At 34.0% G+C, this 15,708-nt stretch overlaps 1 protein-coding gene across 1 annotated transcript in view; it reads left to right on the top strand.

Annotated features, from left to right (window-relative positions):
• CDC73 (cell division cycle 73) overlaps positions 1-15,708 on the top strand; it is a 136,135-nt gene that overhangs the window by 96,927 nt on the left and 23,500 nt on the right. Inside the window, exons 14-15 of the mRNA XM_003820601.5 lie at positions 12,386-12,547; positions 15,501-15,601. Coding sequence (XP_003820649.1) covers positions 12,386-12,547; positions 15,501-15,601 — 263 coding nt within the window. The remainder of the gene's footprint in view (positions 1-12,385; positions 12,548-15,500; positions 15,602-15,708) is intronic.

Genomic DNA, 15,708 nt, shown 5'->3' with positions numbered 1-15,708 from the left:
AAGTGCCTCCAACTTAAGTAGCTTTCTTTACAAAATCTAGGTATCCCGGCACATACAAGTATATTCATACCTGAATTCTTTTTTTAAAAAATTTTTAGTACTTTTGAATGACAAAATATTCATTGAGCTGTTTTTTCATTAATAGTGTGGCTTTTATAGTAAAGTTTTAGTATTCTGGCAGATGTGAGTTTTTTGATTGCATATGTCATCTGATGAGATTCCTCAAGTAATTTACAATTGTGTGAACAAGATATACTTTTGGTCCTTGAAATAGATATGATAATATAACAGAAACTGTCAGACTCACAGAAATGGATAACATTAACTGCTTCTAAAAATTGTTTAGTTTTTGTATGAGCTTTCCACCTTTTAGTCAATATATATGGCTTTTCATGATTTATAATCTGAAATACATGTATTTTTTGGTGATAGTTTCTGTGTCTTGCAGTCTATCTCTAGTCTTTCCAACTAAATTATGATTTCCTCAGAGACAAGGGCTTGTTATTTTATTGTTATTTGTAGCTACATTGTTTAAAACAGTGTTAGCCAAATAATGAGTACTAAGTAAATAAAAAGAAAAGGATGAGGGAGCACATTGAGAAGAGAAGATTGGAGGATGGGGGACTTGTATACCTGAAATTTAAAGTTTGATTTTATGTATGTGTGTTTGTGCAACCTGTGAATTAATTTATTGCATTTATCTCCAAATTGAAATACCTTTTTTGATACATAGTAGTCATATCCACGCCTGGGACTCGATTTAATTCCCATGATGCTTCATTACACTTGGTATTGTGTTGTTTTGTTTTTGTTTTTGTTTTTTTTTGGCATTTACTGTATTTTTTTAACCAATTTTATGATTTGTGAATTTGGTGTTATCCAATCTCACAAATTTTAGTAATTGACAACTTTTTAAAAAATAAATATATTTAACTGGTTATACAAAATTTACACTAAGTTTGTGGAATGTTAAAAAAAAGAAATTGTCTTTTCATTCTCCACTCTCAAGAACCTTTGCAGTGTTCATCTGAATGTATTACAAATCTAATACTTAAACACTGTTTTATAGCAGAAAATAGTGAATAGTGAAAGAAATCACAAAGTAAATTTTAGTGTCATTCTCTTTAGTCTTGTTTACTACAGAGAAACCAGACAATTAAACAGACCACATTCTTAGGATAGACCATGCCTAATGTTTCTTCCAAGTTTAAAACACTCCCTTCATTGTTTAACACCTCATTGCAACTGACATCTCCCCTACAGTTTGAGTCAGCTGGAGGCTTTACTGTGTAATTAATGCATAATTGAAACCTCCTCCACACAATTATGGTACTGGCTGTAACTCATAGCTCAAGTTGGATAGAAATATCCAACTTGCAAATAGCATAGATTCTATTTAGTTTTATGTACAATTGAGGATTCTTTAGTTTTGTATATCCCTTCAATAAGTAAATGAAACAAAAAAAATAATAAAACCCTTTAACATGCTAACAAACAAAATTGAGATTGTATTATGGAAGTATTTTAAAAAATACACTTTACATCTATAAACATGATCATGAAAGTTGTTTATTGGAACTGTAAGGTTATTTAAAATAAACGATTGGGTGTAACTTCCTGATTTTGGCCATGTTGGCAGCCACATGGGGCCGAGTTCCAAAGAGGAGAGATTGTGCGCAGAAGGAGCTCAGATGCTATGTAGAGGGTTCTCCTTACATCCGCCAAATACTATTCAGCACATGTATGTGAGAAAACTACATGAGGCCTGGGAAAAAGTCACCGGGAAAGAAACAGGCAGAAAAATTACCAGAGCGTAGACTGGACTGAGAATAGTACTTGTTCCCAACAGCCCCAGGCAATGCAAAATGATCTAGCCACTTTGGAAAATAATATGGGAGTTTATTTTTTTCCCATCACATTGAAAATACTACTCCACTATCTTCTAGCTTCCTTTGTTTTGATGATAAGTTAGTTGTTAGTGTGATAACAACTAGTCCTATGAGGGAAATCTGTTCCGTGTGGTTATTTTAAAGATCATTTTAAATTTATCTGCTGTAGCTAGATGTGGATTTCTTTTTTATATACCCCACTTGGAATTTGTCAGAATTAAATCTGTGTATTGGTGTTTTTCATCAGTTCTCAAAGTCTTGGTCGTTTTGATAATCCGTGAAATAAGCTTTTTTTTTTTTTTTTTTGCATATGTTCTGTTCCCCATCCCCCCTTTTTTCTCACCTCTTTTTGGAACTTAAATGAGACATACTTTAGACCTTCTCATTCTATCTTCCATGTTTCTTAAATGATTCCATTTTCTGTCTCATTTTCTCTGTTGCCTGCATTTTTCATTATTTCGTTACTTTTAATTTATAGTTGTCCATTTCTTTGGCCACACCTTAATCTGATCTTAAGCCTATCCATTGCACGTTAAACTTCAGATATTTTATATTTCAGTTTTTATGGTTCTGTTTAGTTATTTTTCAAACCATTATCTGTCTTTGTAATTCTTTTTTACTGTACATATTTGCAAGCTTGTTTTATTTTCTAAGCCTTGGTTTTTGGTAATTGTAGCATTTGGAGTCCTTAGTCATCTTCCTTTGAATGTTGTTTCATACATGATAACTTGTTTTCTTGTGGGTTTTTTTACTGTTCATTTTATTGTTTTTTTATTTTGTTAATTTACTTATTTACTGTTCATTTTCCTTGGAATTATTTTCTGTAGAAATTCTTTGATCTCCAAGTGAATATGACAGAACTCCAGAGAAGATGTGCATCTGTGTCTGTTAAGCACCTGGGAGCATTACCAATCTAGCATAACTTTAAATTAAATTCTCTATTGGAGGTTTTAAATATCTAGATACTGTTGTTCTTGCTGCAAATTCAAATGAGGTCAGTTTTACCATTTGAGATATTTGATTTTCCTTGCAGTTGTCAAAATAAGGGTAGGGTTAGGGTTAGGGGTTGTTGGGGAAGAGGGTGAACAGTGAGTTTATTTCTAGTTTACCATTATGTTGAACTTAACCCCTGAGTCTCAGCTTTATAAGGGAAGGAACTCTTATTAGATTTTCTACCTTGAGCAGAATTTGGACTTATTTTCTATTTCAGGAGCCCAGTGAAATATAGTGAAAAACCAGGCTTAACTTTAATTGGTTTGCAAATCCAATGAATAGCAGTCTGCAGTGTTGTTCTTACTTCTTTGGGTTCCTCTCTTTTCACTTGGTCTTTGGTCTAAGTATTTTTTATACCTTGCGCTAGCTCAGATAGGCTTTTAAGATTTTTTTTCTTTTTTCCTTTTTTTTTTTTGTATTGATACGTAATAGACCCACATATTTTGAGGTACATGTAATATTTTGACACATTTTTATAATATGTAATAAATCAGGGTAATTAAGATATATATTACCTTAAACATTTATCTTTATGTTGGAAATATTCAAATTATTCTTTGATAGCTATTTTGAAATATACTGTAAATCATTGTTTACTGTAGTCACTCTGCTGATTTATTGAAAACTAGGTCTTATTTCTTCTACCTGTATTTCAGTACCCATTAATCAACCTCTATCTCCTCCACTCCCCCACCCTTCCTGGTCTCTGATAACTACCAGACTACTCACTTCATGAGATTTACTGTTTACTTGTTTTTTTTTGGGAATTATTGTTGCAGTTACTTAGGGGATCTGTCATATTATACCAGAAACAGCATAAAGTCATAGTTTCTAAGGGTCATAATTTGTTAGTGTTTACTCAGTGCCATTGTTCCATGTATATATATATGAAATATGCATTCACATATACACATATATGAAATATGCATTCACATATACACATATATGAAATATGCATTCACATATACACATACGAAATTTATGCATTCACATATACACATATATGAAATATGCATTCACATATACACATATGAAATATGCATTCACATATACACATATGAAATATGCATTCACATATACACATATGAAATATGCATTCACATATACACATATGAAATATGCATTCACATGTACACATATATGAAATATGCATTCACATGTACACATATATGAAATATGCATTCACATGTACACATATATGAAATATGCATTCACATATACACATATATGAAATCATTCACATATATACATATATGAAATATGCGTTCATATATGTACATATATGAGTACAAGTGCCATAATTTCCAAATGGTGGTCTCAGAGCACTTAGAAATCTTACATGGTTTTATCAAAATAATTATTTCAGACCAATTTTTTAGCTCAACCAATGTTTGAGGATGCTGAATGTGTTTTCTTTTTTTTTCTATTGTTTTAAAGATTTATTATGTTGCCTAAATTTATCTTCTTACCTTTTGTCTTTAAAAAAATTTATTTCCACGGGTTTTTGGGGAACAGGTGGTATTTGGTTACATGACTAAGTAGTTTGTGAGATTTTGGTGTGCCCATCACCCGAACCATATATGCTGAACCTGATTTGTAGTCTTTTATCCCTCACCCCTCTCCCACAGTTTCCCCCTGCATCCCCAAAGTCAATTTTGTCATTCTCATGCCTTTGCATCCTCATAGCTTAGCTCCCACTTACAAATGAGATCATTCGATGTTTGGTTTTCCATTCCTGAGTTACTTCACTTAGGCTGATAGTCTCCAGTTCCATCCAGATTGCAGCAAATGCCATTAATGCCTTCCCTTTTATGGCTGAGTAGTATTCCATGGTGTGTGTGTGTGTGTGTATATGTATATATATATATATATATATTACGGTTTCTTTATCCGCTAGTTGATTAATGGGCATTTAGGTTGGTTCCACATTTTTGCAATTGCGAATTGTGCTGCTGTAAACATGCGTGTGCAGGTATCTTTTTTGTATCATGACTTCTTTTCTTCTGGGTAGATACTCAGTAGTGGGATTGCTGAATCAAATGGCAGTTCTCCTTTTAGTTTTTTAAGGAATCTCCACACTGTTTTCCATAGTGGCCTGTACTAGTTTACATTCCCACTAGCAATGTAGAAGTGTTCCCTTTTCACTTCATCAATGCCAACATCTATTGTTTTTTGATTTTTTGACTAGGGCCATTCTTGCAGAAGTAAGGCAGTATTGCATTTTGGTTTTGATTTGCATTTCCCTGATCATTAGTGATGTTGAGCATTTTTTTCATGTTTCTTGGCCATTTGTTTATCTTCCTTTGAGAATTGTCTTTTCCTGCCCTTAGCCCACTTTTTCATGGGATTGTTTGTTTTTTTCTTGCTAATTTGAGTTTGATGTAGATTCTGGATATTAGTCCTTTGTCAGAGGTATAGATTATGAAGATTTTTCTCCCACTCTGTGAGTTGACTGTCTACTCTGCTGACTGTTCCTTTTGCCGTGCAAAAGCTCTTTAGTTTAATTAGGTCTCAGCCATTTATATTTGTTTTTACTGCATCTGCTTTTTGGTTCGTGGTCATGAAATCCTTGCCTAAGCCAGTGTCTAGAAGGGTTTTTCCTGTGTTATCTTCTAGAATTTTTCTAGTTCCAGGTCTTTGTCCTTGATGTGTTTCAGGACTTAAGTCCTTGACCCATCTTGAGTTGATTTTTGTATAAGGTGAGAGATGATCCAGTTTCATTCTCCTACATGTGACTTGCCAATTATCCCAGCACCATATGTTGAATAGGGTGTCCTTTCCCCACTTTATGTTTTTGTTTGTTTTGCCAAAGATCAGTTGGCAAAATACTTACAGTTGGCTGTAAGTATTTGGGTTTATTTCTGGATTCTCTCTTCTGTTCCGTTGGTCCTTGTGCCTATTTTATACCAGTGCCATGCTGTTTTGGTGACTGTGTCCTTATAGTGAAGAGAAGAGAATGAAATGAAGAGAGTGGATATCTTTGTCTTGTTCCAGTTTTCAGACAGAACGCTTTAAACTTTTCCCCATTCAGAACTACGTTAGCTGTGGGTTTGTCATAGATGGCTTTTATTGCATTGAGGTATGTCTCTTGTCTGCCAATTTTGCTGAGAGTTTGAATCATAAAGGGATGCTAGATGTTGTCAGATGCTTTTTCTACATCTATTGAGATGATCATGTGATTTTTGTTTTTAATTCTGTTTATGTAGTGTATCACATTTATTGACTTGTGTATGTTAAACCATCCCTGCATCCTTGGTATGAAACCCATTTGATCATGGTGGATTATCTTTTTGATATGTTGTTGGATTTGGTTAGATGTATTTTGTTAAGAATCTTTGCATCTGTGTTCATCAGGGATATTGGTCTGTAGTTTTCTCTTTTGGTTATATCCTTTCCTGGTTTTGGTCTTAGGGTATTACGGGCTTCATAGAATGATTTAGGGAGGATTCTCTTTCTCTATCTTGTGGAATAGCGTCAAAAGGATTGGTACCAATTCTTCTTTCAATGTCTGATACAATTCAGCTGTGAATCCTTCTGATTCTGAACTTTTTTTTGTTGGTAATTTTTAAATTACCATTTTAATCTTGCTGCTTGTTATTGGTCTGTTTAGGGTATCCAGTTCTTCCTGATTTAAGCTAGGAGGTTTGAATCTTCCCAGGAATTTATCCATATATTCTAGGTTTTCTAGTTTTTGCATGTAAAGGTGTTCATAGTAGCCTTGAATGATATTTTGTCTTTCGGTGGTGTCAGGTGTAATAGCTCCCATTTTGTTTATCTTTTCAAAGAACCAGCTTTTTTTGTTTCATTTATCTTTTCTATTTTTTTATTTTTGTTTCAATTTCATTTAGTTCTGCTCTGATGAGAATGCTACATGTAAAGCAGCACACTGGTTGGTGTGCCATATATCTGAGCGATTGGCTTTGCCTTCAAGAAAACTGTTGTCCAGGTCTGGCGTGGTGCCTCATGTCTGTAATCTCAGCACTTTGGGAGGCTGAGGTGGGAAGATTGCTTGAGCCCAGGAGTTTGAAGTTTGAAACCAGCCTAGGCACTACAGCAAGACCTCGTTTCAAAAAAAAAAGAAAGAAAAGTTACAAGAATGGAAACCTGAAGTCTGTTAGGGAGATAACAGACTTTGTAGATTATCATAATAATAATTTAAAAAGCCCACTGTAAAATTGTAGAAAATTGAATTCTACTTTGAATAAAGAAGGTAAATTCATAGTGAAATACATATGGCTTAACTTTAGAATTAAATAAATGCCTAAATATATCCATAGAGATATATTTAAAGTTCTGTAGGCTAGGAAGCAAAAATTATAACATTCGTCATATTTGAATTTCAGATGCATTTTTACCTTTGGGATGCTACCTTATGGACAACTGTATTATTATATATTGATAGGCCAGAGGTGATTTGTTCAAATTTCTTGTGCAAGAGGAGGCATAGAAATAAAGTACTGTTGTTTGTTATTTAAGGCTTAAGTCTGGGTAGTACTTGATAGGCTTAAATTTTGCCCTCTTTAACATCCTAAGTTGTATTCCATCTGGTCATTGCTGCCATTAGCTGATGCTTCTAAGCTGAGAGTGGAGTTGTAGTGGAACAGGATACATTTGACAGTTGACCTAGGGTAGCTGAATTGATAGTGCTGTAATATATAGCACTTTGGTCACATCCTTTGTTAAGTTTAATTAGCTCTAGAGTATTATATACTTTACTAATTCCAATATATACAGTTATTTTTCATGATTTAATATCTCTGAAATTGTAATATGTCATATAATTGATGGTATCTTAGAGTTGCTGTGGCTAGGTGGCAGTCCTGACATAGTTTTTATTACTGGCACATGCACAAAATAGTGATGGCAATTCATAGTTTCATCAGTTCTGTGAGATATGTACATAGATGGTACTATATATGTTGAATTTAAATGTAGTGCAAAATATCTTCAAAAAAGATACGGTGCAATTTAGCATTGAAACAGTTATTATGGAGGAACAAAGAGAGAGGACTCACACTACCTGATTTCAAGACTTACTATCAAGTTGCAATAATCCACACATTGTACTAACGATGTAAAGATAGATAGATGAATGAAAATAATGGCGATTGCTTAAATGGGGCTATACTATTTTCGACAAAGACATCAATGCAATTCAATTAAGAAACAAATGCCTTAGCAATAAATGGTACTGGAACAATTGGATAAATATATGGGTGGAGAGGAATGACTGTCAGCCATTACCTAACACCATACACAAACATTTTTTAAGGTAGATTGTACACACAAACTTAAAAGCTGAAACTGTAAGGCTTCTAGAATAAAGCATAATAGAATGTTTTTGTGACTTTGAAATAGTTTTTTTTTTTGAAGGGTGAACCATAAAAAGAAATTTTAAAACTTCTGTTCATCAAAAGACACCATTAAGAAAATAAAAAGGCCAGCCACATGCTGGGAGAAAATCTTTTCATTGCACATTTGTAACAGAAAATTTGTGTCTAGAATCCTGTGTGTCAGTATTTTTAAAAATCCTATTAAAAATAAGCAAGAGATGTTGACACTCCACAAAACAAGGTATACAAATGGCCGATCAGCGCATGAAAAAAATTCTCAGTATCATCAGTTGTTGAGGAAGTAAAAATTAAAATGATGTTGAGATACTATTTCACATACCCATTAGAAAGACTAAAATTCAAAAGACTAGGAGTCTCATACATTTTTAGTGGAAGTATAAAATGGTTCAACTGCTTTGGAAAACTTCCTGGCAGTTTCTTATAAAGTTATACATACCCCATGATTCACTCAAAGGTATTTACATAAGAGAAATGAAAGCATGTGTTCACAAAAACACTTATACAGGAATTATTTATGTTAGCTTTACTTGTAAGAACCCAGACCTTGAAACTACCCTGCTGTATACTGAACATTTGTGTCCCACAAAATTTATATGTTGAAACTTAGTCACTAATGCCCCAGGGTATTTGTGAAGTAATTAGGTCATAAGGGCTCTGCCCTCACAAATAGGATAAGCACCCTTATGAAAGTGATCCCAGAGAGCTTCCTTGCCAATATCTTGGTCTTGGCTTCGTAGCGTCCAGAACAGTGATAAAGAAATTCCTGTTTACAAGCCACCCCAGTCTGTGCTATTTCTCTTACTGTATCCTGAACGTACTAAGACACACCGAAATGTCCACTAGCAGGAGAATGGTATTTTCTTACAATAGAATTCTACTTAGCAATAAAAAATAATGAACTACTGATAAATCCCACAGCAGGTATGATTATCAGAAACATTACATTGAATGAAAGAAGCCAGGTACAAAATAATACATCTGGTATATGAGTGTGTGTATATAAATTCCCCAAACAGGAAGAACTAATGGAAAGCAGCAGAGTGGTTGCTTGTTAGGAAGGGAATGGCATTTGACTGAAAGGTATATAAGGAAACTTTCTGGTTGACACAGATGTTCTTTATCTTGATTGGAATGGTGCTTATACTTAGTATACGTTCTTCAAAACTCATCTGTTTGTGCATTTCACTGTATGTAAATTCTATGTCAATAAAAATGTTGTATATTCAAAAATACACTAAAATGAAGCAGTGGAGTGCAGATTTGATGTTTGAATTCTTCCGCATTAGAGGAATGACATTCCCATTCTTTTTTTTTTTTTTTTTTTCTCCTGAGGCAGAGTCTCACTCTGTCCCCCAGGCTGGAGGGCAGTGGCGTGATCTCGGCTTGCTGCAACCTCTGCCTTCTGAGATCAAGTGATTTTCCTGCCTCGGCCTCCAGAGTAGCTGGGATTACAAGTGCATGCCACCACACCTAGCCAATTTTTGTATATTTAGTAGAGACGGGATTTCACCATGTTGGCCAGATGTCTCGAACCCCTGACCTCAAATGATCCACCCACCTTGGCCCCCCAAAGTGCTGGGATTACAGGCATAAGCCACTGCACCTCGCCCTAATCCCGTATTTTTTTTTTTTTTTTTTGCAAAGCAACAACCAGGTGCTTTATGGAACCTAAAAATGGAAGATAGCAATAGTAGATGAACCTATTTTGCCTGAGATACATATGAAACAATTGCCTATCACACACCCAGCAGTGCAGCCCAAGCCAGAAGAAATAACCAGTTTTCTGGAGGGATGATGACTGTGATTTATGTAGAATATCATAGTTTAATTGGCGGTAGTTTTTTCCTTTCATAGTGGTACAATATAATGGTGTAGCTCACAATCATTGTGTCTTAGATTTGATGAACTGCAGTAGGGTGAACAGGTAAAATTATATTGACTCTGTGGAATACTAATCTTTTTAGTAGACTTAACTTTAGGGAAGAGGTCATAAGATCTATCCTTATGTTTTCAAATGAGATCCTTGCTGAAAAGTGTTTTGAAATAAAGCCTTTTTTATTGCTAATAGAGATGACTAATTCTAAGAAAATACGTAGATATAATCAGAAATTAACATGCTACAGCATCTAAAAATTCTAGGACGGTGGTTAATTGTAAAAACCACGTTAATGTTTCTGAGCTTTTATAAAACATATCAACCAATGTGTAGACCTGCAAAAGTTGAAATAGGTGTATAATAGACTTTTTATTAGTTTGGTATTGTAATAGATCACTCATTTGTATGTATTTTGCATTCTAGTCATATGATTATAAGTAATTTTGTTTATAAGTTTATAAGTAATTTTGTACAAGTAAATTTAAACTTTAACACCATGTTAAAATTTCAGAAGCCAGAAAAGAGGGAGATGCAGTCTTATATTTAACAACTTAAACAGTTTAAATCCCATGTAGTTATAGACTGAGATAAAACAAAGCATTTCTCTTGGCAGTAGAATCCCTTTGTTCTGTGTGTGTGGAACATAAGTTCAAGAGGGCAGGGACTGTGTTTTGTACAACTATGTATATTATAAAACTTATAGCACAATATATTGCACATACTATTAAAACTTTTGTTGTGGCTTTTTATTAGAATGCAATTTCAAACAATGTACACATATTAAATTTTCTAAATAATGTGTTTCATTATTCAAAGTATTAGTACTGTCTGGCATTTTCTAAGTGAGCTTGATTAATAAATAAACCAAATGCCATAGGAAGCAAATGATTATCTGGGGGAAATTTTTAAATGATATAGAAATCTTAACTTTTTAACCAAATGTAAAATGGATGTGAGAACAATCAGCTCAGAAGCAAAGTTCAGTATCATCATTATCACCATGAACTAAAAACTTTCTAGACAATAAAATTAGTATTATGTGATGAATCCAATATGTGGAATTGAAGTTTTTCAGAGAACTCTAATTAGTGCACGTTCTCCTGTGCTTTTTGGTCCTTTCACCCTTTCATCTCTTTTAAACTTTAGAAGCAGAATGATACTCTCAATATATTGATTGTATTCCCTCCATTTTATTGGAGAGACTAGATCATAGTTAATAAAATATGTTATTGGACTGTTAGGATTATGTATATATTTAGAAAATAAGACTTTTAAAATACTTTGTGAACACTAGCAAATTTTACAGGTGGTAATAGCTATCCAGATTGCTAAGTTATTTTTAAGAATATCTGTCTTGAGAATGGATCCACATAAGTAAGTTGATAAATGCCACTAGTTGATAATAATAGCAGGTTATCAGCATGCACTGATTTAATTTTCATACTTTAAAATTTTCAAGGCTACTCTGAAGTTTGATGGTATTTTTGTAATTTTGCTGAAGCATAAAATCTTAAAAAAAAAAAAAGTTTTATGAAGCTCCTGGATAGGCTAAGTCGTAAAGAAGCCTACTAGCCACAACAACTTTTTCATTTCAAATGACCTTTTGATTTCTAATAAAATTCCTCTTTATCATGAAGTTTTCCTCTAATAGAATTTGAGAAATTAAGTATTAGTGTGGAAAATGCTAAGTGCTAGTTGAATGAATATAAATTGTGTGGTGTTACACACACACACACACACCCACACACCCACACACCCAAGTTAGGGCCTGAGTGAGCTTGAGTTCTATTTGGTATACAGAGGAAAGACCTATACACTCCATGATCTGTACTTGCAGAGCAGGTTTATTTAAAAACAAACATCTTTAGTTTAAAACTAATTAATGTTTAAAAAATTATTTCAGACCGGGCGTGGTGGCTCATGCCTGTAATCCCAGCACTTTGGGAGGCCGAGGCGGGTGGATCACAAGGTCAGCAGTTCGAGACCAGCCTGACCAACATGGTGAAACCCCGTCTCTACTAAAAATACAAAAAAATTAGCTGGGCGTGGTGGCGGGCACCTGTAATCCCAGCAACTTGGGAGGCTGAGGCAGGAGAATCGCTTGAAACTGGAAGGTGGAGGTTGCAGCGAGCCAAGATTGCACCACTGCACTCTAGCCTGGGCAATAAGAAAAAACTGTGTCTCAAAAAAAAAAATATTTCAAATTATAGTTTATCTTCCCATTTTCGTCACGTGGAATACATTGACTTTTTCTCATCTCTGTTTTTTCAAAGATTTGTCCCATCAGATGAAAAGAAGAAACAAGGTTGTCAACGAGAAAATGAAACTCTAATACAAAGAAGGAAAGACCAGATGCAACCAGGGGGCACTGCAATTAGTGTTACAGTACCTTATAGAGTAGTAGACCAGCCCCTTAAACTTATGCCTCAAGACTGGTAAGATAGTCTATATATATATATCTTTTCACAGGTGTTGAACCCAAGAGAATGAATGTTGTTATTGCCGTTGATGACGTTGCTTTTTAAGAGATGGGGTCTCACTATGTTGCCTAGGCAGAACTTGAACTCCTGGGCTCTGTCAGTCATCCTGCCTCAGGCTCCCAAATAGCTAGGACTACAGGTGCATGCCACTGCACCTGGCAGCCTATATTTTTTAAATATTCGTTTGTTTTCTGTATATTGTTGGTTGTTTTTTCTCATGTGAGCAATTATCAAATTTTATCATGGGTTCTAAATAGAAACTGTCTTTGAAAAGTGTGTTGATGTATATTTACTTTGGTCATCAATAATGTTAACATTGTAATAATTCCTCAATAACTTTATATTTTGGATAAGTAAACTTGATTTTACTTATAAGAAGAAACATTCCAACTTCTGGAAAACCCAGTGTAAAAAATTCTTTCCACTTGTTCATTTGTTCTGGATCAGCTTGTAGAACCCAGCAAATTAGGCTAATGTAAGGTATTCTATGTTTAGATTTTTGGTTTGGAGAATTTCAATTTTCTGGTAAGAAAAAAATGAAGGCATATTTTATTGTAAGGGAATAATGTAATAAAAATAGGAATAGCTCTTTTATCATGGTTTAACACTTTTATTGAATTTAAATGTCCTTTAACAAAATATTAAGCTGTTTATAATATAAAGTGCCTATAAATTTAGACACACAAATTACCTTATTTCTTTAACTGGGAGTAAAAGTTGAGTATATATCCGTGATACAGAGAACGCAACACATGGCACATTAGATGAATTTACCTTTGAAGTACTTGTTAGTTTTCAGGCATTAAGAAGTCAAGGCATTGAGAATATTAATATTAAAAATTTTCTTAAGAAAATTGCAACCAGGGGGCACTGCAATTAATTAGTGTCACAGTATCTTATAGAGTAGTAGACCAGCCCCTTAAACTTATGCCTCAAGACTGGTAGGATAATTCTCTCTCTCTTTCTCTCTCTCTCTCTCATATATATATATATATGTATATTTTTAAAATTATAATTCTTCTCTGGTACCTAATAGATACTTTGAGTAATATAGAAAATGAGTAAGATGAGAATTTCAGATATCAAGCTTAAAACCAAGTAGGAAAGTTATATCACTTGTATTTTATGTTTGCAGTGTATTTGCAGAAATAATACAGTGTATACAAATCTCATCACTATGCTGTAAAATACTGCTTGTGTATATTAGTTAGGGTCTCCAGCCATTGAAGCCTCCAGCATTTTCCCTACTTCCTTATTTTCCTTTTCCTTTAATTGTCCTTCCAAGAATTCATGGGGAATAACATTTTTATTCTGCTTCCGTGCTGATGCTATGAGACCCAGTAGAATATAAGTGACCTCTGTCCAGCAAAATCCCTTTGCTTTGGCAGGCATCTTGGGCTTTCAACTGTTGTAAGTTACATCATAAAACTGAAAGATTATTTAATAGTGTGCTGCATTGCCAAAGATGATTTTGACAGTTTGAGGCATGTATCCCATGAAAGGGGAAATTTTTTAACTTAAGATTTAATTTTAGTCTCAGAGATTTTTTTTTAATTTTTTTATTTTATTATTATTATACTTTAAGTTTTAGGGAGATTTTGAGCAGGTTGAGAACTTTAAGCTGGCAGTTTTTAATAGTTGTAGGTCTTTGCTTGAATAGAAGGTAACCCTGGTTTAATGTTTTTTTGTATGTCTGCAGTCTTCATTAATTGCAGTGGTTATCAAAGTGTGGTCTGCAGACCTCAGGTCATTCCTAAGACCCTTTCACAGAGTTGCAAGGTCAAAACTGTTTTCCTAATAATACTGAGATGGCTATTCTCATGATTTATCTGCCCTTAAATAGGAACAGTAGCATACCCAGTGCCCTAGCATAGTAATTTATTCTCCTCCTTCTCTTCTTCTCTTCTTCCTTTTCTCTGTACTTCTACCTTCCTCCTTTCTCTTCTCCAACATGCCCATGCACTTGTTTCTTCATTTATACAATGAGGTTTCTAATAGTGTCCAGTGACGTCATTGGATTGTTTTGAAGATTAAATGTGTTAACATCATAAGTAACGCATAAAGTCCTTAAAATGGCACTTGACACATAATAAATGCTCAATAAATGCTACTAATGTTAACCATTATTGCTGATAATGTTGTTGTTTTGTTCCCACCGCTTTAGTTATTGGCTTTAACTGTTTATGGCAGTACTTCTTATAATTTCTCAATTCAATTAAGTATTTTATAAGATAATGAAATTTGAGGGCCTACAAAGAAGTTTGTTCTTTCTAGGAAAACTGGGTTGTTTGGTTGGGAAAAAAATGCTTTAAAAACTACTTATAAATTTAGGGTGAATGAAACAGTTGTAAAACAATTGCAAAAATTATAAAAGTCTAAATGGTTTCTATACTCAGATTACTTCCTAAGTAATCACAAGAACTCAGATAAGGCCCTGGGACCTCGTAAAATGGTTGATGAGTTCCTATAATGTAATATTTTTAGTTAAAGTAAAATATTTAAGATGTGTTTGAATTTTAAATGATTTTTTAAACAACTTTTTTGATTAATAGTTATCAACCACTATTCCCTATTACATTGGAAAAGTGGGCCACTACTCTAATTAACAGAAGGGAACAGAAAGGGCAAACAAGATTACATACGAGTATTGTCCATTGAATTATGTTTAAAAGACTTAGGTGTAAAAACCAGCTACATGAGAAGTATAACAATCATTAATACATTCTAATGGCAATATCATATTGAAAAGGTGGTAAGTACTGTATTTGCTTCATGGAAGGATTGATAAGATTCTATCACATGAATGTTTATGGGACTGTTGCCTAAGGGATTTATAGTAGCTAAAGCTCAAGTTTGAAATAATCTCCGTCTGTCCCCTACCTCCCCCCACCCACTTTTCTACTTGTAGGGACCGCGTTGTAGCCGTTTTTGTGCAGGGTCCTGCATGGCAGTTCAAAGGTTGGCCATGGCTTTTGCCTGATGGATCACCAGTTGATATATTTGCTAAAAGTAAGATTCTCTTTGTATTTACTGTATCCAGTATAGAAATGTTCTCACTTTATTTAAGAGAAACAGTCATATAGTTCTGCGCATATGATGTGTATGTCAAAAGATTG

Source organism: Pan paniscus, chromosome 1, assembly GCF_029289425.2.
Source record: "Pan paniscus chromosome 1, NHGRI_mPanPan1-v2.0_pri, whole genome shotgun sequence".
Taxonomy (NCBI): Eukaryota; Metazoa; Chordata; class Mammalia; order Primates; family Hominidae; genus Pan; species Pan paniscus.
The sequence above is the reverse complement of the archived record's forward strand: the minus strand, read 5'-3'. Positions and strand labels throughout refer to the sequence as shown.